The sequence below is a fragment of the Gavialis gangeticus genome, unplaced genomic scaffold, assembly GCF_001723915.1.
Source record: "Gavialis gangeticus isolate Ggan-Ray unplaced genomic scaffold, GavGan_comp1, whole genome shotgun sequence".
NCBI lineage: Eukaryota > Metazoa > Chordata > Crocodylia > Gavialidae > Gavialis > Gavialis gangeticus.
Genome location: NW_017729025.1, coordinates 37,888,964 through 37,910,496, shown reverse-complemented (window position 1 = coordinate 37,910,496; position 21,533 = coordinate 37,888,964). Strand labels below are relative to the sequence as shown.

General features: G+C 39.9%; 1 protein-coding gene across 2 annotated transcripts in view; it reads left to right on the top strand.

The window, feature by feature from the left end:
* Positions 1-2,201: 2,201 nt before the first annotated feature.
* SLC24A4 (solute carrier family 24 member 4) overlaps positions 2,202-21,533 on the top strand; it is a 231,040-nt gene continuing 211,708 nt past the window's right edge. For both annotated transcript variants that reach the window (XM_019518645.1, XM_019518644.1), the window contains exon 1: positions 2,202-2,308. In XM_019518645.1, the coding sequence (XP_019374190.1) occupies positions 2,260-2,308 (49 nt within the window). In that variant the 5' untranslated portion in view covers positions 2,202-2,259. The remainder of the gene's footprint in view (positions 2,309-21,533) is intronic.

Here is a 21,533-nt window from a genome sequence, read left to right as displayed (position 1 = left end):
GGCGCTGCCCTCCCGCGGCTCTTGTGTCCGCGCGGCGCTTCGCGGGGCCGGGGCCCGAGCAGCCCCCCCGGCGGGGCAGACCTGGCCCGCGGCGCCCGGCGTCCTGCTGAAGGGTGCTGAAAGGAGAGCGAGGTCCCCCCGCTGGCAGCCCCCAGCATTTAGGGTCCAGGAAGCTGGGATCCAGGGGCTGCCCCTCGCCCCCTGCTCCAAGAACCTGTCCAGTCCCGATCCGAACAAACTGCCCGCTTCCCCCACGTGTGGGAGCCACCGGTGCCTCTCTTTAATGACACGCTGGGTGGAGAAGAACATCCTTGTGTTAGATTTAAACTTACTGCCTTTTGAAAGGAAAAAAGGCAGCAAGTTCCCCTTCCTTCCCTTTGCTTTTCTCCTGCTCATATCGTGTTTTAAAGATGCAGCTGGCCCAGGAGCCTGCACTTCCCAGCAGCCTTGAAATCAGCTGAGTTCCTTGCATGGGGGTAGGGATGCATCTGTAATTTTTTTTCTTTCAAAAGGCAGATCCACTTTAATTTTAGACACTCCAGCTCCATGGCTGGGCATTTACTGTCTCCTGTTAAAGCTGGAGTTGAAAGCTGTGTTTGAAAAATATTTTCAGTAAAAGTTTTCATGGTTTATAACACTCCCCTGTTCAATTCATTGCCTGTTACACTTGAGCCTGATCTAGGGTGACAACAAACCATTAGCGGAAGAAGTTCGCATTCTTCATGCAGGCAATCTATTATTGACCACAGAGTTTTGGAAATCATTCTGTGTTGCAGCCTTGAAAATGTACTGTAATTTCCCACAGTCCGAATAGTTTGTGATATTTGTTTGATTGTTTTTTAATTGGTCTGTGAAAATGCAGTTCTATTTAGTTATGAAGATTTTGGGGACAAATAAAGCTTCTTTTAAGGGAATGGATATGTCTTGGTCACAAAATCATAATATATACAAGTCATCTGATGAAGGTCAGATGATGTATGTTGCTTCTACAGTCTCAGGGGTTATCAACAAGACCATCATAACTTGAGGTTTTGGTTGTTAATTGGGACTGAAACAGCATATAAATATTGATCTTCTGTCTTCTGTGTTCTCATAGCTGTGGCATCAGTCAAACATTTTGACAGTGGCACTAGCCAAACTAACAAAGACCAGGTTTTCTTGTTTCTTACTTGGGCAAAATTCCCACTGAAGTTAAATTATGCCTGATAAAATATAGATTCTATAAAATATAGAATTAGACCCTGAGTAAATTTTAATATGAAGCATCCATTTTAAGCAGGTAGGTTAAAGATGGAAAGCATTATATTAAAGGGGTCTATTCTTCTTCCCGTGGTTATAATTATGCAATTTCCATTAGCACAAATGCTCCTTACATGATACATGGAGAGGTGGATGGATAAATTTAATGGAGCCTGATCCTAGAACACTTGCTTGAGCAACTTTTTATCGACTTCAGTGGGAGTTTTGCCCCATTAGAGCTTGCAGGACCTGATCTTGTAGTTATTTTTTTTTTCAACATATCTCCCAAATGTTTTGGATTGGACCCACTGCCAAAATGCTCTTAGTACTGACCAGGTAGTCCCTTGTAGCAGATATTCACTTTTAAGTCAACATGTATGTGAAAAAACTGTGCCCATGTGGAATCTTTTTGAGGGAAAAAAGAAGTCACCTCTGCCCCTATGTATTGGGCATCTACCTGCATTCTTATGCTCCTGGACAACTTATAGTATGTGTGTGCATGCGTACACACACACATATATTTGTGTATATTCAAAGATTTCAATGCCAGACTTAGAAAGTGTCTACACAGCAAAGCAAACACGTGATTGTAGCACATGTTAACATACCTGTGCAAGATTAATCTAACTGGCATGGATAACAATAGCAGCGAATGTGCAATAGTGCAATTTTTAGCATGTGCCAGCAGCTGGAATACAAATCCTCAGAGGACCCTGGGTATGTACTCTGGTTGTTAGCATGTGCTAAAGCCCATGTTACTGCATCTTGACTATTAATATTACCTGTGCTAGCTCCCATGCACTGCTACATTGGCATGTGCTACAGTCACAACCTCATTTTGCTGTAGACATACTTATAGCCTCTCAGAACTCTTGTCCAGAAGGTAGGTACATTCCAGCTGGGAAGATACAGGTAGCATCGCTGAGCATTAAAAGAACATTTTTTAAATTTAATATAGGACAAGAATCAGCTACTGCAGACAAACATATTTTGTCAGAAATATGGAGGAATAGAAGACTAATGGTATCACAAAATGGGACACATGAAGAAAAGAACTGTACAGACCCAGGTAAGGAATGAAAGCTTTATGGTATCTCATAGGCTGTTGAGATCTACTGCATTGTGCAGTCATAACGAAAGCTGCAGTGATGTGTCATTGTGAACATAAAAATGTCAAACTTATGAAAAGGCAAGGCTGTGCCATATAGAGAAAAGGTTTATGAGCAAAATACTTGGTGATACTGCTAAGCAACTCAAGGGCTTTAGCAAAGGTAATGTTCAGTCATAACGTTGTGTCTAAGTTCTCATGAGGCTCATCCTAGAAGTTGGATTTCCAAGTACCTTTCCTTCTTGTCATTTCTGTCCAGTTGCTGCTGCCTGTTAGCAGGTTGTGCACTTTTTTTGGAACCATAAGTAGAAAAGGTTACAACACTGAAATCGCTACTTAATGTAATGGTTTATTAAGGTAACTTATTGTATCAATTGCTGTGAGTTCAAAGATGCACCAAGCAAAGTTAAAAGAAGCATGTTCAGCTTCTCAGGGTTGGAATGTATCAGAATTGGCATTTTGGGGAGAGAAGAGATGAGGTAGCCAGCAGGGAATTCAGCCATCTTGACATTCATTGTATCTCACCATTTCAGTCCTGGCCCTGGAACAATGATTTACTGAGGGCTGTAACAGAGGAGTACAGTCTGATGTGAATTTCAGTCCTTAGTGCTTTCACCCTCCATGTTTTTCTGTGGCCCAATCTTCCTTTGCCTCTCTCTGTTCATAGTGCATGGAAGCTGGGACATCTTCCCATATAGCACTAGCCAAACTAATCTTAAATCAGAAATTTTGTCTAAAACTAACACCACTCCTTGATCATCTGTTAGGATGGTGGCTGCACCTTCTAACAAAAACAGACAGCACCTATTCTGCATTATGGTACTGACAGCTCTGATTTACTAGAGTTCAGAGTTGTGCAACTGCCTTCTACATGTACAAGTCTGTTTTAGCTTTAATGTACTTTACATAGTGACAGCATCATCATTGCATGTGTGCAGTTCTAAGGGACAAGTGAAAAGAGTTCAGCTAGCATCAGCAAAGCACAAGTCTTTAGTTTTGGTATCCCCAAAGTTTCTTTATAGGCTTTGGGTATATGGAAAGAAATCTGTGAAGCATGTTTGCTGTTGTGTGCACTTAAGTGAACAATTATGATAATGTTGACTATTCTATAAAAGGTGTTGCTATAAGGAAAGAGACAAATAAACATAACTTGAGACGATCTAGGCTGAAATGGTCATTCACTTCATTACACTGGCTGTTATATATATGTACGTTGACCATGTGTCCCGGCTGGGCCAGGAAAGTCCTGGATTTTGTAGGCTAGTCCTAGTTGGTTGGTGAAAATTAATACAGAAGTCCCAGAATTGCAGGGTCACGGGGTGTAGTCCAGCAGGGTGGAATAGCATGGTATGCCAGGCAGGTGGGCAAGCAGGCACTGTGGTAGAGCACTGCTGCCTGCAGCTGAGTAGGGGAGGGAGGGGAGCGTGTCCTAGATATCCTTAAAAGTAATATGGTCACCCTGTATATATGTTGTAAAAATGTAGTGGGGAAGAATATAATTTTCCATATGCAACATATAATGAAGATAAAATCACTCGAGCAAGATTGACAGTACTGTTAAGAAATCTTGCGCAACCTCCCAAAATATGAGATTGTCTTAAAACTCATGAGATGTAAAAGTATAATTTTGTTATTTTTCTTTTGGATTTTGAGCCTTATTAGAGTGCCCAAATTCTTGCCCTGTTATCCAAAATAGAAAATTATTAAATGTCTCCAGGATCTGGGTCTTTAAGAAAAATACCAAGTAACTTGAGTCTCATATTAAATTTGTGAGCTTGACAAGCATTGCTCATTTCAGATTTTTTCTTAAGTGTTGCCTGCAGTTATTATTTAGATTCACTTATCAAGTAATGTCACAGGAGTGTGGCAGCAGTATTTTAGCCACTTCCTGTCGTGCCACAGGTTGTGTGAAGCTTATCTCTCTGTGTCTTCCTTAGGTTGAAGAGAAGATAGACATTCCAAGAGTGATTAGATAGAAGACAAAAGTTTGCAGATAGTAAAAATGCCACCCCCCTCCCCCCCCGAGTAAGATTTTCTGTTCCTGCTACTCTTGTCTGTCTGAGGCCTGGAAAGTGAAGGCTGCAGTTTAATAAGTGGAAGCTACAGAGACAACTAATATATAAAAATGAGAGAGTGAGTAACATGTGAGTATCTCATATCTCTATGAGATATATAAGTAACATCCTCAGAATACAGATGGGGAAACTGAGTTACAGAAAAGTTAAGGAGCTTGGCCAAAATTACACAGAATTTTTTCTTGACAAAAACTGAGAATAGTAATCATATTTCCCAAATCTTCATCTTGTACCTAAACCACAAAACCATCTTTTCCATTTTAAGATTTTCTTTAAAAACAAATGAGTGCCTAGGCACTGTTATACCCAAAACAACGTCAATTTTTTTTTCACTTTTTAGAGCACAGGCTATGATAACATATAAGAGGGCTGTACATAGGTATAGCATGGAAAGTGATTATTCCACATCTATCTTAGGCTACTCATGAGTCCCACAGGTGTTGGTATTTGTACATTCAAATATAAAGATACCTTATATAAAACTTTGTTTATGTAGATGTGTTTTTGCATGTGTGCTTGGGGAGACAGCATGTTTAGGACCCCTTGGGGAATGCAAATTCTTGCCAGGAGTCATCCACTTGCCACTCATCATGTCACTACAAGGTTGTTGCTGAGCTTCTGTTTTACTAGTTTCCCACATAGTCCAGAGCTTCACTTCACATCTCTCAAGGATCTAAGAAAAGTTATGTCATTTATTTACCTTCTCACCAAATTCACACAGTCAGTCACGTGCAAAAACAATTGTCCTAAATTGTCCAAAGTTACAGCTATAGATATGTATAAAGCCAGCAGTTCATGACAGTTGTGACAAAGTCTTATCCTGGCTAATATATCTTGGGGAAAGATTCTGTAAGCCATGCCACTAAAAAACAGAGAAGCCTTTACTATCTGAATGTGTTTTTTTACCAAAGCAGGTTTTTTTGTATTGTGTTATCTTGAAAACATTATTAATGCTGCTGGGACATTTCTATATCAGAACAGAAAACACTTTGAAGTCCTGGCAGTACTGTTTAAGAAAAGAACCCTGAGGCTCTGAAGGATGGGGAAGAAAATGAAGAGACATTTATTTGCTAATACTGGAGACCTGGAAAGGGAAAGATTTATCTTAACACTTAGAGGCCAGGTGAACTTTCGAGATGAATGTTGTGACATTCACCAACATCTGAGGGGGTGCTGCGAATCCCTTTTAGTAAGACATGCTCTAGAGGGAGAGGTTAATATATCACCTATATATACACACACATAGGCAGCAGGGGACTTGCAAGTGGGTAGGATGTAATCAGGTGGAAGACCAGTTATTCCCATAGCAACTCATACTGTGGCCCAACATCAAATACTTAGTCATTAATATATAGCCTGTGGCCATATCAAGCTCCCTCCAAAGCCTGCCTTGTGACGTGAAACTCCCTCTCTACTAGAAGTTCCTGGGGCATCGCTGGAGAGACGCTATGCAGCAATGCTGCCAAGCAGCGAAGAAATTGGGGGTGGAGAGGGTAACAGAGCTACACAAGGGTCTAGTGCTTCTAAGCAAATGGCTCTGAGCCTCTGAAAATCCTCCAAGACCCACAGATTCTGGAGACTGAACTGACTGCTTATTTTGTGTGGTGTAAGCCCACTTATCTACCCCTTGAACAACTTTGGGGAACCACCATAATGAGGGAAACCGTGCTCAGTTTTCTTCCATCTCTGAAAAGGCACTTTAGTGGCTTTCCAGGGAAGGGAGTGCTCTAACTCCATGCTAAAGCAAAGGCATCAGAAGGGACTGGTTGTCCTTTGTATCTTAACAGTTCTAATCAGTTTGTAACCATTTTTTTGCCTGCTCCAAACAGTCAGTGCCATCTGCCAACAGTCTCACTAGCTCTCAAAATGCCATCTGCCCATCATGACTGACTTACAGGTTCTGTGCTCTGATTGCTTCCCTCCTGCTTCAAAATGTTCCCACAATCTCTGTTTTCTCCAGATCTATGAGTAACATTTTAAGTGCAATTGCAGTGTGGAGTGACTGGATGGTGCTGTGTTTCTTCCACTTAGAAACATTCTAGTCATATGACTCAATTGAGTTATATTAGGATATTAAAGCACTTGATTTGGACAGTTTTATGTTATTGTAAACATCTCCACTAATAATTGCATTGGAGGGGGAGAATATTAAAATAATTACCAGAGATGAGAAATATATTAAACTACATTACTGTCACTCTTCTAAAATAAGCTGGTGGATAGCTTTGAAATTGAAGAATTTGTGATATTCTGTCCAGAGAGCACTGCACCATATGTTTCTTGAATTGTGTCTTTTTTCACCTGGTTCAAAGTGTCTCTGTCCCACTGATAGCGATGGCAAAAAGGGGCTATAGATGGGGAGCACGATAGGGCTCAATCTTAGATTCTGATATGCACCTTCTCTTAAAATTAAAATACATATTGTGGTACCTTCCTTGCCATCAACGAAGGAAAAGAAGTCACAATACTCATCAGCCCACATGCAGTGAGATACAGATTATTTGCTAACAACATCTGTGCCTTTCAGCATCCCAGTGTGTAGAAATATCTGAGATAAGAATCTGGCCTACCTGCATAAATCCCAAGTAACTGTTGATTTAAATGGTGTATACAGTGATTTAACTGAGATCAGAATGGAGCCCTAGTCATTAAGCCTATGTACATTTAAATTATTCAAGCCTGAGACTTTGTAGAGAAACTGCAGAAATTTAGATATTTTTGGTAATGCGCTGCAATTAACACATTGATATCTCAATCTTATTGCTACAGCAATCAGTGACAGTGTTCATCCTGACTTTAATGCCAACAGGATTGATTCCTAAAAGTAGATTTTGTTAAGAAGATAGGAAAATGCCCTTTTGTATGAAAAAGCAAGGTTTTTTGTGATGTACTCACTTCCATCTAAATGCTGTATTTAAAAAGACACTATGCTTAGTTAAATATTCTTTTTTCAGCATTTAGTAAGCATTTTTTCTTTTATTGTTTCAGTCATTTTATTTTTGCAATCCTCAGACCCATTTTCATACTTTGAATCAAGAGCATTGTTCACTAAAGCTGAGATAAACATTCCTTCTGTGTTTGTGGAACATACCTTTCATTTTCCCTAGTGCCTTTGTATTTTTTTTAAATAATGGTATAATAATCTTGTCTAGATTATATTTCCAATTTACAACTGGAGTGCTCAAATGTTGATTGAATTTTGGAAGATTTGTTTAGCATTTAAATTTAAGAGGTGTAACAAACCATAGTAAGCGATATGCTTAAAAACATCATTCTTTTAAAATCAGTGGAAATAATATTTGTCAACAGACAGGGAAAGGACATTTTTCATGTTTCGGACACTGAGCTGAGCTTGGGGGAGAAGGCCAGATATCAGTTACTGGATCTGCACCTGATTTTTTGTATGACCTTAATATGACTGATATTTTTTTATGATCTCAATTCCTCATCTGTAAAATAGGGATAATACTTCTGTCTCCCACTCTTCATCTTTCTTGTGGGCAGTTGAAATAGTGACTCCTTAGGACCTGAAGACATGTGTCTTTAATGTGTGTTTGTAGAAAGTCCAGTGCATTCCCTTTTGCTAGGCCTTGATCTCTCAGTAATCAAAACTCTTTTCTTCTGCTAATTGTTTGTCTGCTGCCCCTGGGAATTTCTCTTCCCTCTGATTTCACAGCTCTACCTACTGTTCTTAACAAGCACTGTGCTTGCTTCCCTCCTCACCCCTGATGAAGAATGCCTTGCATTTGAAAGCTTGTCTGCTTTATCCCAATCATGTAGCTGGTTCAATGAAGAATATTACCCAAAAAATCCTTCTTGTCTCTCTGCAGTAACATCAGTAATAACTGTAGTATGCTCTTTGCAAATTCTCCTCTCCAGTCTGTCATAACTACTCAAACATTTCTATTCTTTTACATATAAAAAATAATCAACTATAACAGCAGTATTGATTTATTGACAGTATGTATATTATGGTGTAATGTTACTTTACTACTATCTCTTCAACCTCCAAAGACCCAACAAGTAGTTTGAGAGCCCTATATATTTTTAGTGTCAGTTCAACCAACATCAAAATAAGGGAATACACAAAATTCTTGGTTTCAGATACAAATTCCTAGAGGGAGGGAGTAACAAAATACAGATTGTCAGCTGCAGAAAGATTTACTAACCAGCAGTAACACAACTTAGTTTACTTGCCAACTGTCACTTTCTTGTTTTGTAAAAAAAAATGAATCTCAGGACTCTCTCTTGTCCCTGTAGCTTCTGAGTGCTAACCTTTATTGATTGTGATCTCATTCAGGTGGTTTCTGTTTCCTAGGTAAGATGGATTTGTGATGATTTAAAGTCACTTTACGTGGACTTTGTGAAGACAACTGACAAACATTTAATAGCAACTTATTCTTTGCTGTCTCCCAAGGTTCTCCCAATTCTCCCAATCAGAATTTACTGCTACATTTAGGTTGAACTTCTGACTTTTCATCCCAGACTTTTTAAGTGTATATTGTTAGTCTCTAAGGTGACACCCTGCCCTGTGCTGCAGAATGAAAAAGCTACTCGAGTTATATGAGTAAAAATGTCTTTTTCAGTGTGCTTTCTCTGAAATATTTTATATTGAAAACCCTATTTGGACATGAGCTAAAATTACAGAAACAACTAATGTCCTGCCTTAATTATTCACTTCCTAATTTTTTATTAAAATGGACACCCCAAATATTACAAAGCAATGAAACAAACAGATCTATCTGTGTTTCAGCTTAACCTGGCAGCAGCTTTCCCATGAGAGCTAAGATCACAAGATGAACTCCAGGGTAATTTATACATTTCCCCAGGTCTAGGTGCCACGATTGCAGGAAGTAGTTAAAAACAGAGTAAATAAATTTCTGACTAAACCTGGCCCTTAGAGTATAGTAAACAGGGGCAGAAGAACCAAAAAGAAACACCATCCAATAGATTTCTATCTATTCTTAAACATAAAAATATTACATGATGCTGTTATTATTTCATGCAACTCATATTCATTCACATTAGATTTTTCCTCAGTAATAAACATTCTGTATCCTGTCCGTCCTACAAGATAAATCTGTGTTCAGATTAGAAATGGACTTGAAACCAAACCACAGATCCCAATACATCCCTAAAATGTGGGGGAGTTCAGAACCACATCTGAATTCTATAGCTGAATGCCTTTTCCCTTTTTCTGAGTTGAATCAAAACCCCAGAAGTTTAACTCTAGAATCAGATCTACAGTTTTCATCTTATGACCAACTATCATATTTAGATATCTTAAGAGCTTATATGGCCCCATCACCAGAACAACTGAGGATGCTGTACTGTCTTTATGCTTGCAGCATTCCTGTGAGTGGAGCAACTGAGACACAGACAGGTTATATAAGTAACTTGCCCAAGGATACATAGGAAATCCTTGGCAGAGCAATGAACTTCTGGCTGAAGGTCAAAGCAAACTAGTGACAGGCTTTAGCTGGGACAGGACTGGACTTGAACTGAGATATTCAGAATGAAAGATAATGAGAAATGGCCTACTACATTGCCATGACTCAGCTCAGCCTTAATCAGGAATTAGGTGTGCATATTGTATAAGCACTTCTTCCCTCATGTGGCTGGCTGTTAAACTAAACTCTTCTTTTGGATGTTACTTCCACTAATAAATGCACATAAAAAGTCTGTACATTTTAGCATTGATAAGGCCATATTTTCACATACCTGTCCTTGAGCATTCCTGTTTAATTTTCATTACTTCTGTACCTTTCTCCTGCCTTTGCCATTATTATTATTATTGAGCCTGACACACAGCCATGTACTGAAGTTAAGATGGAAAGTACTGCCATCTCTCTTTTTGTGTCATGCATAGCTATTATCATATTTCACTCCAGTGTTCTTGGAAATTGGGATTGAAAAGGCGTCATAAATCAATCCATGTGCATGTTAATCCAAGCTTCTGAGGTCAGCCTAGGACAAAGTCTTTATGAAACACTGGATTGTTTGACAGATTTTAAAACACTGCATCCATTCTTTGATACTGTAATGATTTATGTAGGTGCCCCTGGCAAGTAGGAAGAGAGAATAGAGTTTTGCACAGCAGTTTGTAGTCTTGGCTAGTTACCTGTCTGTCTGCTATCATATGGCAGTGGTTTGTTGGTACCATGGCAGAGTCTGTCTTTACCATGTGTCAGCCTTCAGGAGGGATCTGAAGGCAGATAAGGAGGTGACCTTACAGATCATGACTGTACTTCATTCTTTTTCTTGCATGTAAGGAAGTATATGACATGCAGCAAATGGGGATGACATCACTGGTAGAATGAAGGTGGGGATCAATACAACTGGAAGGTAATAGATATGATAGATAAAGAGATATTAAATCAAGAAGGGCCATAGAGGAGAAGCTGTGGAGTTTGTTGTGGAAGTGGAAGCTGGAGAGGTGTACAAAGAGGCAGGAAAGCTACATATTTTAAGGCTAATTCTGACTTGAGAAAAGAAAAGAAGAAGAGAAAAATATCATGCTTTCAAATGTATGTGGATAAGTTCCACTGACAACTAGAATTTGTTGAAGAAAAGACTTAAAATGGCAAGGATCTTTTTTGGGGGGTGATATCTTTAATTGGACCAACTGCGCAATTGGTGCATGGTACCCTTCCTCAAATCTGGAGAAAAAGCAGACACAGCTTGTGTTAAGTAATAATTTATCAAGAATTGATTCTTTGTTACTTAGTTCAAGCTGTCTCCTCCTTTCTCAGACCTGAGGAAGGGCATCTTCTGCCTGAATGCTTGTTTAAAATCTCTCTCAACAATGCAGTTGTTCCTGTAAAAGATATCACCGCAGAAACATCCTTGTGTCTCTCATATTTCCTTGACCACCATGGCTACACCATGTATCAAAAGGCAACTCAAGATTTATGAAGTTGTATACTCAAAGACTGAGGCACTAAAGGCATTTTTAGTCTTGGTTCATAACTGTGCAGCAGTACAGGACATTTTCAAAGCCTTCATTTGTGAGCCCATGTGGAGCAAAGGCAATTTATGAAGTCTTGTTAAAAGTACTAACTTGGAGCTACCACAGGAAGAGGAAGGATAAAACTCAGAACTTCCTGAGCACCCGCGCAGTGCTAGAACCACTGGACCAGGCTTAATTAAAAAACACTCGATTAAAAGAATACTGCCCCCTCAGGAAGTATTGAAGATAGTAAATCTCAGCATTAAAGATAGTAGAAGTTAAAAAAAATCTAATGATACGTTTCTTACTGCATTCATGAAGCCAGTGACTTAGCACAGGGAGACATGATTAGCTGGACTCTAGTTAAATGATTGTCAAACATTTGGGGATCTGATGGCCCTTTTAAAGTTTGTTATATTCCCATGTACCCCAGTGATTCCACATTATGGATACAGTACTAAAACGCAAGAAACCAATTTGAGAAAATAAATTATTTTTTCATTTTCTGTTACTAAATACATACTTTGAATTACCATATTTTGTCACATGTAACCCACATCTTTTGCCTCCAAACCAGCTTAGGAAAATTGGGGTCCACATTATATGCAAGAAAAAGGCTCCACTTGGGTCCAGACATTTGGTGGTGAGGAGGCAGAGTGGTGGCAGCATCAATTGTTGTGGCACCCAGATCTTTCCTCTGTGGCCATATCCTGCTCACTAGCTCAGGAGCCAGGTACTGGGATGAACCGATGTGCTAAGCCCGGGACCATATGCTGGGTCACATCTGGCAAGGGACTCCAAAGACAACTTGAAGGATTGGATCCACTGCTTGGCCCCAGCTCCGCTATTTCCAGATCAGACCAGGCACTGCTACATGACCCCCAGTGCTGCTGCGTCTGAATCAGGGCCCACCACATAGCCCTCAGCCCTACCATGTTCTGGCTTGGACCCCACCGCAGCTGGATTGGGCTGGGCCCTGCCCCTCACCCCCAACCCTGCTGTGGCTGGGTCAGGCCCCACCACACAGGCCCTGGCCCGCATGCAGTCCCCAGCTCTCCTCCTCAGCCTTGGCATGTGGCTTCAGCTCCCAAGCCCCCAGTTCTCAGCCCCTAAAACCCAGCTCCCAAGCCCCTAGCCCTGGTGTGTGGTCTGCAGCCCCAAGGCCCCTGGCCTCCAGCCCTGGCTCATGGTCCCAAGTTCCAGAGACCCCAGACCTCAGATATTTTCCCTGTACTCCAAGGTACAGCTATGTTTTTTCCTTCTTGGGGCCTTCCAAAAATAGGGTATGTGTTTTATTCCAGGGTTGGTTATATGCACCAAAATACAATATATGATTTTTAACATTAAATATTGACTCTCTAGGAAAGGGCTTTTTGTCCACATAAACTTTCAGAAGTAGATCCTCAGCTTGTGTGTATCCTTAGGTCATGGCTTTATTGAGGGTTCAGGGTGAACTTTTTGTTATTGTAGAAGCTTCGTGATTATGTCAGCTTATCTTGGAATCACTTCACTGGCTCCTTGTTATCTAATGCATCAAATATAAATTTTGGTTTTATCTTTTAATGCAATCCATAAGTTGTCCCCTTCCTACATACTTGCTGTAGGCTTTTGTCATAAATCTTGCTAGTAATGTTATCTTCAGATGTCCATTTGACCTCTTCTACTCTGTCTATTTGCTCTCCCAATGGAATAATTTCTTCCCTGATCTAGTATGGAAATCTGTTAATTTTCATCCTCCAGATCTCTTCTCGGTACCATAGTGCACTCATGAAATAGGCCGCAACAGAAGTGCTATGTCATGGCCCTGTCAGATTCCAACAAATCTGCAAATTCTGCTAAATACCATGTCACAAAGACACAAAAAGGGAAAGGATTCATGGAATCAGTCACCTAGTGTTGTCCACATGGAAAGAAAAGTGAGAAAAATGTATTGATTTTTATTTCTAGTATGCTAATGCCTAGGTGCAACCAATATCGCACATGGTGCTATACAAATGCATTGACACTTTTTGTCCCTGTCTCTGTGACTAGTCTTTAAGGTACCACCCTGCCCTACCTTTTGCTCTCTCTGTGTTCCTAAACACTTACATCCTAAGTGGATAAGACAGATGTCCAAAGAAGAAGCTGACTGAAGTAACATGTCCCAAGTTACACAGCAGGTCATCAGAAGAGCTGAGAATATTTATTTTCAAACCACTGAGTTACACTCATAGCAAGTTCACTGCGCTGTGGGATCTTACTGTAATTCTTATCCTCTTTCCAGGCCCTCCTTTTATCCTCTTGTTTTTTATATCCCTATAATTTAGCCTCTTACTTCATATTAGAACATAAACTGTTCAGAACAGGAAGAGGATCTTTCTGAATGTTTTAAAGAATCTAGCAGAATGGGCCACCCATCTTAAATAGCAGTACAAATATAATGACGCTACGTTCCGAACTACTTCAGCGCGCTTGACTTTCACTCTGTTACAGTCAGTTTTACAGGGTTTAAGTTAAGTTTCAGGGAGCACGGTAGTTCTTACTTCCCAGACAGTTAAGTGCCATGTTAGAAAATGATGATCACCTCCCCTTTCTCTGCTTCAGTTGAGAAGAGGAAGAGAAACGTATCACAAGTGAAAGGAGTAAAAAGGAGTTCCTGAATGACTGTTTCTGTACTTATTCACAGTGGGGAGTTAGGAAGTGCCTAGCTGGTAAAGATATCACTTAGTAGAAGTAATGGCAGAAGTGTCCGTGTACTTGCCATTCTAGGAGTAAAAGATAGAAGCTATGTTATTGCTCACAGGCTACAAAGGGAAAACAGTTCAGATGGGTTGTCATGTGAGAGTCAATCTTTTTGCTTATAAGAGACCAAGGCCAGTTGAAGTCAATGAGAACTTTCCACTGACCGTAAGTGGATAGTACCCTACCAGAAGACTTCACTGTATTAACATGTCTTTCAGACCTGTATTTGTTACATGGATTGATTAGGCTGTTTAATTCCCTGATGGTTTAGTATAGTTAGTTGGTCAACCAGGGTTGATTAGTATAAAAGCATGTGATAAAGAAATTCTTATTTGGAAAGACTATCTGGGATCATCTCCACAACTGCTTTAATCTGTGTATAGTCAGGGCAACTAAGTTTAGTAAGCATTACTTAAGTAATTAAAGGTTGGAACTAGACTGCCTTCTCTGTTTGCAAAATAACACAGGTCATAAAACAGGACTGAATTTTACCTGATGCACAACAATAGCAAATCAGACTTGGGCCATGTGAAGATCACTTTCTAATGTGTTATTGGGATTTACCTGCAGGCACTATTGCTTTTCCTGTAGAATTTAAAGGAAATAACTTGGTTAAAGCAGTCAGGTTAAAGGACTGCTTAGAACACTGATTACAAAACAATAAAGAGGAGTTTTTGTGGATTTCCTCTGTGGTTTGCCTTGGAAAAAATGTGCAGTATGCCAGATCTAGATAAGTCAGAAACCAGGTACTACTTTGTTCTCCAATTCAAAACCAAAGGCAGAGGGAAGGTGAAAGACGGAGAGAAAAGTAGTGGTGGAGTGGTGTTGTAGGTCCAGGAATTATGCAAGAGGCAAGGATCTTTGTGGGTGATATCTTTTATTGGACTGACTGCATGGTTGGGATAAATTTTGAGACAGAGAGGCAACATTTTAAGTGATTTGGAAAGGGCAAGTGCTGTTATCCAATTTGCCTACCATAGGCTTAGTCACACACAGTACTTTTAGAAGCTGTTCATGTCCAAGTGAAACCAGTGACACTGCACTAGAGCTGGCTAGAAAACAGAGGGTGAACTGCACAACCTCTTTCTCAGTTTTTGAGGGTAAATTATCACTTTTTAAAGTTTTTCAATCAGCCCTTGCTTGTTGAGTGCTATATGTATTCAGCTGCCAAGGTCATTCTTTTGTGATAAGACAGCCAACAAGATTAGAATGGTAGCAGGTGGACTATTCATTTTTTAGTGAAAAAAATGCTGCATATATGGTTAAAATTCTCCATCTCAAGCCACCTTGAAGATCTCCTGGTTTTGATAGTGTGGTCTCATATGTTGCAGGACTTGTGGGTACAGTGAAATATTAGAACTATGCAGTTCCATGGAGGATTTTCCTTAGACAAGTAGATGCACATTTAATTATGGTTGGAGACCTGGAGTTTTGTAATATGGTTTCTTTCTCCATAGAAATGCAGTTCTCTAGTAATATTAGGCAACAGTGGGCACATCTACACATACAATTAATGTGCCTGAATTTTCTTCACAACTGGGCAGCTGCGTCCTAGACATGTGGGAGATTTGGTCTCTCCTGGACTACTCTGAAAGAGGGATTTAGTTCAGTGCTTTCAACATACACTTGAGAACCAAGAACATCTAAGTTCCAGTTTTGGCTCCAGAACTGCCTACTGGATGTGCATTTGAGAAAGTCACCCTCCTTCAGTTTTTCCACCTCCCAAAGGAGACGTATAACAGGACCTTCTTCCCCTTTCATAGATTTCATAGACATTTGGGCTGGAAGGGACCCCAGAGGATCATCGAATCCAGCCCCTTTATGAGCACAGACTCACTAGGGAGCAGCTAGCCATTGTTTGAAGAAGGCTAGTCAGATGAGAAGGATCCATTGATTAGGGTGGGACCCAGCTCAGAGACTTAAATGAGCTTTCCAGAGGAAAGGGAAATAGTTGGCAGGCCAGGGATGGCTAGAGCAGTGATTTTCAATGCATGGTGCATGGAGCCCTCCCAATGTGGGGTTCCACAAAGAGATAGGGAGTAATGGCAGAGTGAGCCAGGAGGCAGTGCACCACCAGCCAAGTTGCCTGGCTCCATATCAGTCTTTAGGATAGGAGTAGGGGCTCTGGGGCAGAAGAAGTGATACGAAAGGGTTTCATGACTTCAGGAAGTTTGAAAACCACTGAACTAGAGGAAAGGAAGCTGGCCTGCTGTGGAAGGAGACTAATGGATATGCTGGCCCTACTGTGGGGTTGGTAAGGGTATGGGGATTTTGGCTGCCCTGTCTTTTGTTCATGTTTGAGACTAAACTTGGCTAAGTGAGCCTGAAACTGGACCAGAGTGTGACTGACAGTCATTGTCTAGGCAAGTGGATTAGAGACTTGCATATGGGCTGTTCTGAGGATTAAGGCATTTTCCACAAAAACCTAAAGGAACTGAATGGAACTTGGTACCCAGCTCCCATAGGCTCCTTTACAAACACAATCAAATGAGGCTGTATATGTGGATTATTTTTCTCTTTTAAAGGGATTCAAACCTAAAAAGAACCTCTGTAATACTAAAGCTTGTTAATAGTATATTGTGGCCACCTACATAAATACTATTTGGGGGAAATCCTTCATTTCTTGGAAATAATGTGAGATTTAGGTGAATCATGCTCCATGTCCCACCCAACAAAAAAAAGGCAAGATGCGGGAGAGTTGGGTGCCATCTCACACATTCTCATTTAGGCCTAAAATAAACATGAATTAGCTTGTTAAAATAGCTATATTTACATATGGAAGGTAGATTTTTTCTTCTCCCTAAATCATTCAGTTCATTGTGCTGCTCTTTCCTCTGTCTTCTTAATTCTTCCCAGTCCCTCACAAGAGTCAAATCCTTCTACAAAATCTGTTTTTAAAAATAAACTGGGAAAAACAAATGAGGCATTTTAATTTTCAGTTATGTATAAGGTAGTCTTTTTATATGTAGAAGGTATAACTAATTTTTCTAGCCATAACAACACTTATTTATATGCTCTGAAATACAAAGTTAATGTTTCTTTAAAAGGTAATTTTTACAACATGGTCTCTTTCATTAGTTATGTAAGCAGTATAGCAAAACCTTTACTGGCTTGCTATTTTGGTTGCATGGAGAGACAACTTAGATCGTATTATTTAACAGCCACAGATAAAGCCTCTTGCAATTATAAGATTAGCTAGAGTTACACTATGTTTGGATTCTTCCTGGAGATCATGAGTATGTGGATACATGTGGCTCTGTAGCTGAAAGCAAGTTTTGACCTTTTGTTAGGTGACTGCTGTTAGTCCAAAGATTTTCATACAGTTTAGAAGGCTTAAATTGTAGGAATGTTGCTTCAGATGCTGTTTATAATGCCAGGGAGCTGTATCACTAAAAACCAGTAATAGAAGTGTGGCATTTTTGGTCATAGATTTGCTACCTTAGAAAATAAATCAGATCTTTTTCATTTTCTTTGGGTTTTTGTTCAAATGATATAGATTTTTTTTGTATGGATATTTGCACACTAGTACTAGAGAGAGGGAATACATAATTAAAATAGTGTAAACCCTCCCCCACACACACACATTACTCCACATATTAACAGATAAAAATCTTTCAAATCCATTTTGCAGACTGACCAAAAGTTAATACTGTCTGTCAAATATTTCTCTAGTTTCAGGGCATGTTGCCTAATTTTATTTACTGAAATTATTGTGCAACTAACACATACTACTTCATTTTTTTTCTTTTTCTTTTGTTCCCCTTAATTTTGAATTTATTCAGGTATCTTTTGTGAATATACGTATTAATGAGTAACTCATTAGAAACAAAACTACACTGAGTTCTGTAAAACAGGGCAGCAAGTATTGTCTTGTATATTAGATACTACTATGGCTCTGAAGTTAAACTCCCAAAAAACCTCACTGGCAGAATTAAGGACTGGATGAGTGACCTTTGTTGTTTCGTGAGAATCATTTCATTTCACAGTTTGGATCAATTTTGTATTGCAGAGTCATATTCTCCTAAACATTTAAATCTGTTTGAAGAGTGTACGGGAGAGGGGAGGGTTGTATGAGACAAATCTCTCCCACCTCCTCCAGTGCTTCATTTTTTTTTAATGCTCCCTTTCTGATTGGCATCTTATTATCCACCTTTTAGAGAGAAAGATTGCAGGAGCCATTTGTTCACAGTAGGAGGAAATTACAGAGAGCAGGTTTTTGTTACCGTCTCTTACTGTGACAACCTTGGACAAGCTGGTTCATATACCTGTCTGTAGCCTACTGTAAATAACACCTATAGGGGATAGTGATGACTTGATGAACCTCGAAATAGTTTTGAGGTGCGTACCTGAAAGCTCGGAAAGAAGTACGAAGAATTGTTGTTCCACGTCTTTCTCTCCTCTCACTCCCCCACTCCAAGAAAACCTTGTCACTTCCTACACCACCATACTGTTTCTCATACCAAAACCTGTAGCAACATATGTACTTCCCAGGCTGGGGATGCAGACCAGGTGTTTATGTGAACTCACTCGGTTATGTGCATCTTGAAAAACTGAACCTGTAATTTCTGCTATGATTCTGTTTCAGTGATTTGTATTAATGTGTTGGCTTGGGGCAGGGGGTAGTTTGACAAATGTTCTGAAAACAGGCATATCTTGGAAGTAGTAGTAGTAGGTAGTAAAAAAAAGAATTTGATTGTCAAATGGCTGCTGAAATTTTTATTTTTAGGGGGCATGAAAACCAGAGGATTGAGACTATTTCATTATAGTACGATAGAATACTGGACTTTAATTATAGCAACAAAAATATCAATATTAAAGAAAGCAATAAACATTCATAATTTGAATCGCTGAATATAAATATTGCTCACCAACAGCTTGATTTATTAAGGCTCTGGGTCCCCAAAGTTCCACTGACTTTTTGGGAGCTGAGGGTGTGCAGAACTTCATTGGTCATTGATTTATCTAGGCAGTTTGACCCTAACTTGGAAGAGTTTTTGTTCAGGACACTACTCTAAGCATGTGTTCAAATCCCACTGAAGTCCCTGGGTCATGGGCACATGCTTAAAGCTAAGTATGCACTTAAGCATTTTCTTGAATTGCCACCTTATGCACAGGCCTACCACAAAGCTTGAATGTGAATACACTGACTTCAGTAGAGACTGCTTGCTTAGTATTAGGCACATAACTTTGCACAATAAGGACCTATGGAATGATAACAGGGAGCAATATCCAAGCTTTTTGCTCTTTAAAAGTATTTTATGAGGGCTTAACACAGCAGCCTTCTTTCAATGACTGCTGATGTCAGCAGGATTTGCACATAGGTAGGGTATGCAGTATTGGACTATTTCATCTAATGGGAGCAATCTTTCATCATGTAACTAATCCATAAAAGCAGTATGCTTTACAATACATCTTCGTATATTGCAAAGATTTTTTTTCAATTTTACTAGCCAACACTTATGCTTGTTAAACCTGATGGAGCATGAAACACTGGCATTCAAACTGTGTCATAGATAACAGTGACTCTAATGATCAGCAGGCGCATGGTAAGATCTACCCTCACAGAATCAAAACATGTGGCACCTTTGGTGAAGTTTAAAAATGGGGTCAAGGAACAACATTTAGTGAAGAATTAAAATTTGTGTCTATATTTACTTGCAGTAAAATTGTGGCTGGAAGCTGGGAAGGTGAAAATAAAATTATTTTTCTCAAATTTCTGGATATTTATTGCTAGCTTGCTCTCTTGTCAGCAGTTTTCAACAAGGCAGTGTTAGCTGCATTCTTTTGTGTTAATGCTGAACCAGATATGTAGCAGTATTAAGCCAAAGGAGACAGACACACCAGCTTCATCAGCTGAGGAGCTATCCCAAAACATTTTCAAGAAGCGATGCAAGTTTGGGAAATGGAGGATAAATACACGTATGCTGAGCCTATCTTTGTATGACTAGCAGTACTAGTGTGCAAGTCAACTATCTAATAACTTCTAAAACTGCAGCCTTTGGATAGATGAGGAAGGATTTGTTAGCTGAGGATTTGTGCAAAGAAGTCCTGGGTTATTTAGGGTTTGGAATATTGCACTCTTTGAATTTGAAGACTATTGTAATTCATATGAAAGATTTACTATTTTGATTCACTGAAAAATAGATTTACTATTTTGATTCACTGAAAAAAAGGCCTTGGATTCGTATTTAACAGTATGCCTCAAACTATTTATAGGCCAAAAACATTCTGTGCTCCTGACAAATTATATTAATGCTGTTTCTGCACACCCAAAACTACTGATCTTATATCAGTAGTTTAAACAAACAAAATATGATTTGTGTGTATTGTACACACTTACACCAAGCAGCAGATTTGTCCCTCTGTCTTATTTCTCAACGGTCCCATTGAGTTAATGTAATGCTAATGAAGTTCTGGTGCAAAACTCCAGTAAACACCATGGGCTAGATTTCCTAAAGGTCCATATTGTAGTTTTCACAGGTGCCTCTGAAATCAGTGGGTATTGAGAGCTGTTGAAAAGTCCCTCTGGATGATTAACTTCCATTAAAATCAATGGGAGTTAGTTACCTAGTTGGATTTTTAAAAGCACCTATATCTGCATCTTTAGGCACCTCCAAACTTTTAAAAGCCTGCAATAATGAAACTGTATCTGGGTAAAAACATTCAAATCCCTCCAGCCTTTTCTGTTTCCTTCCTCTTGCAGTACACTACTGTATTTTGCATTGCAGTTTGCATTTTATGCCTTCTTTCAGTCTTTTGACTCTTCCTGAGGAGGGACAGATTTTTTTAAACTAGGACACTATACATATTGTTGTCAGAGGGATGTGGGCTGTGGGCACTCCATTGAGCTTTGTGTCTTGGGTACATAATGTTCAGGATACTTGTCCTGGAAGGCGTACCTAGGCTCTAAGTTGTCAGCAACTAAGTGAGAGGGTGCTTCTCATGGAAGTTCAGGAAGATTTGGCCACTGTTGTAGCAAGCTATGTTAATCTGTTCCTCCACTGGTCCCTCTGTACCCCAGCACCTTTCTATGTTCCATTGCATTCCTTAAAACTCATCTGTTCTTTGGCTAACTACTCATACTCATCATATTCATGGCCAACTTGTCATATGTCCTGGGCCCTGTATAGTACCAGTTTGAATGGTGTATGTTAAGATACAAGTTAGACCAGGTCAGAGAATGAGGGATTACTGTATTTACTCAAATCCGAGATGAAGCACAGGGCGAGGGGGCAGTGGGGAGGGAAGCCTCACCTTGGATTTGAGTATGGCCTGGGGCAGGTGGTAACTCAGCTTCAGCTTCAACCCTGGGCAGGCTGGAGCTGAAGCTAAGCTGCTCCCTGCCCCTGACTGGAGTGGCTATGCGTGTGGCAGGGTGTACGGTGTGTGTTTAAGTAGTGGGGGTAGGATGTGGGTATATAGGGTTAGTGAAGTGTGAGGG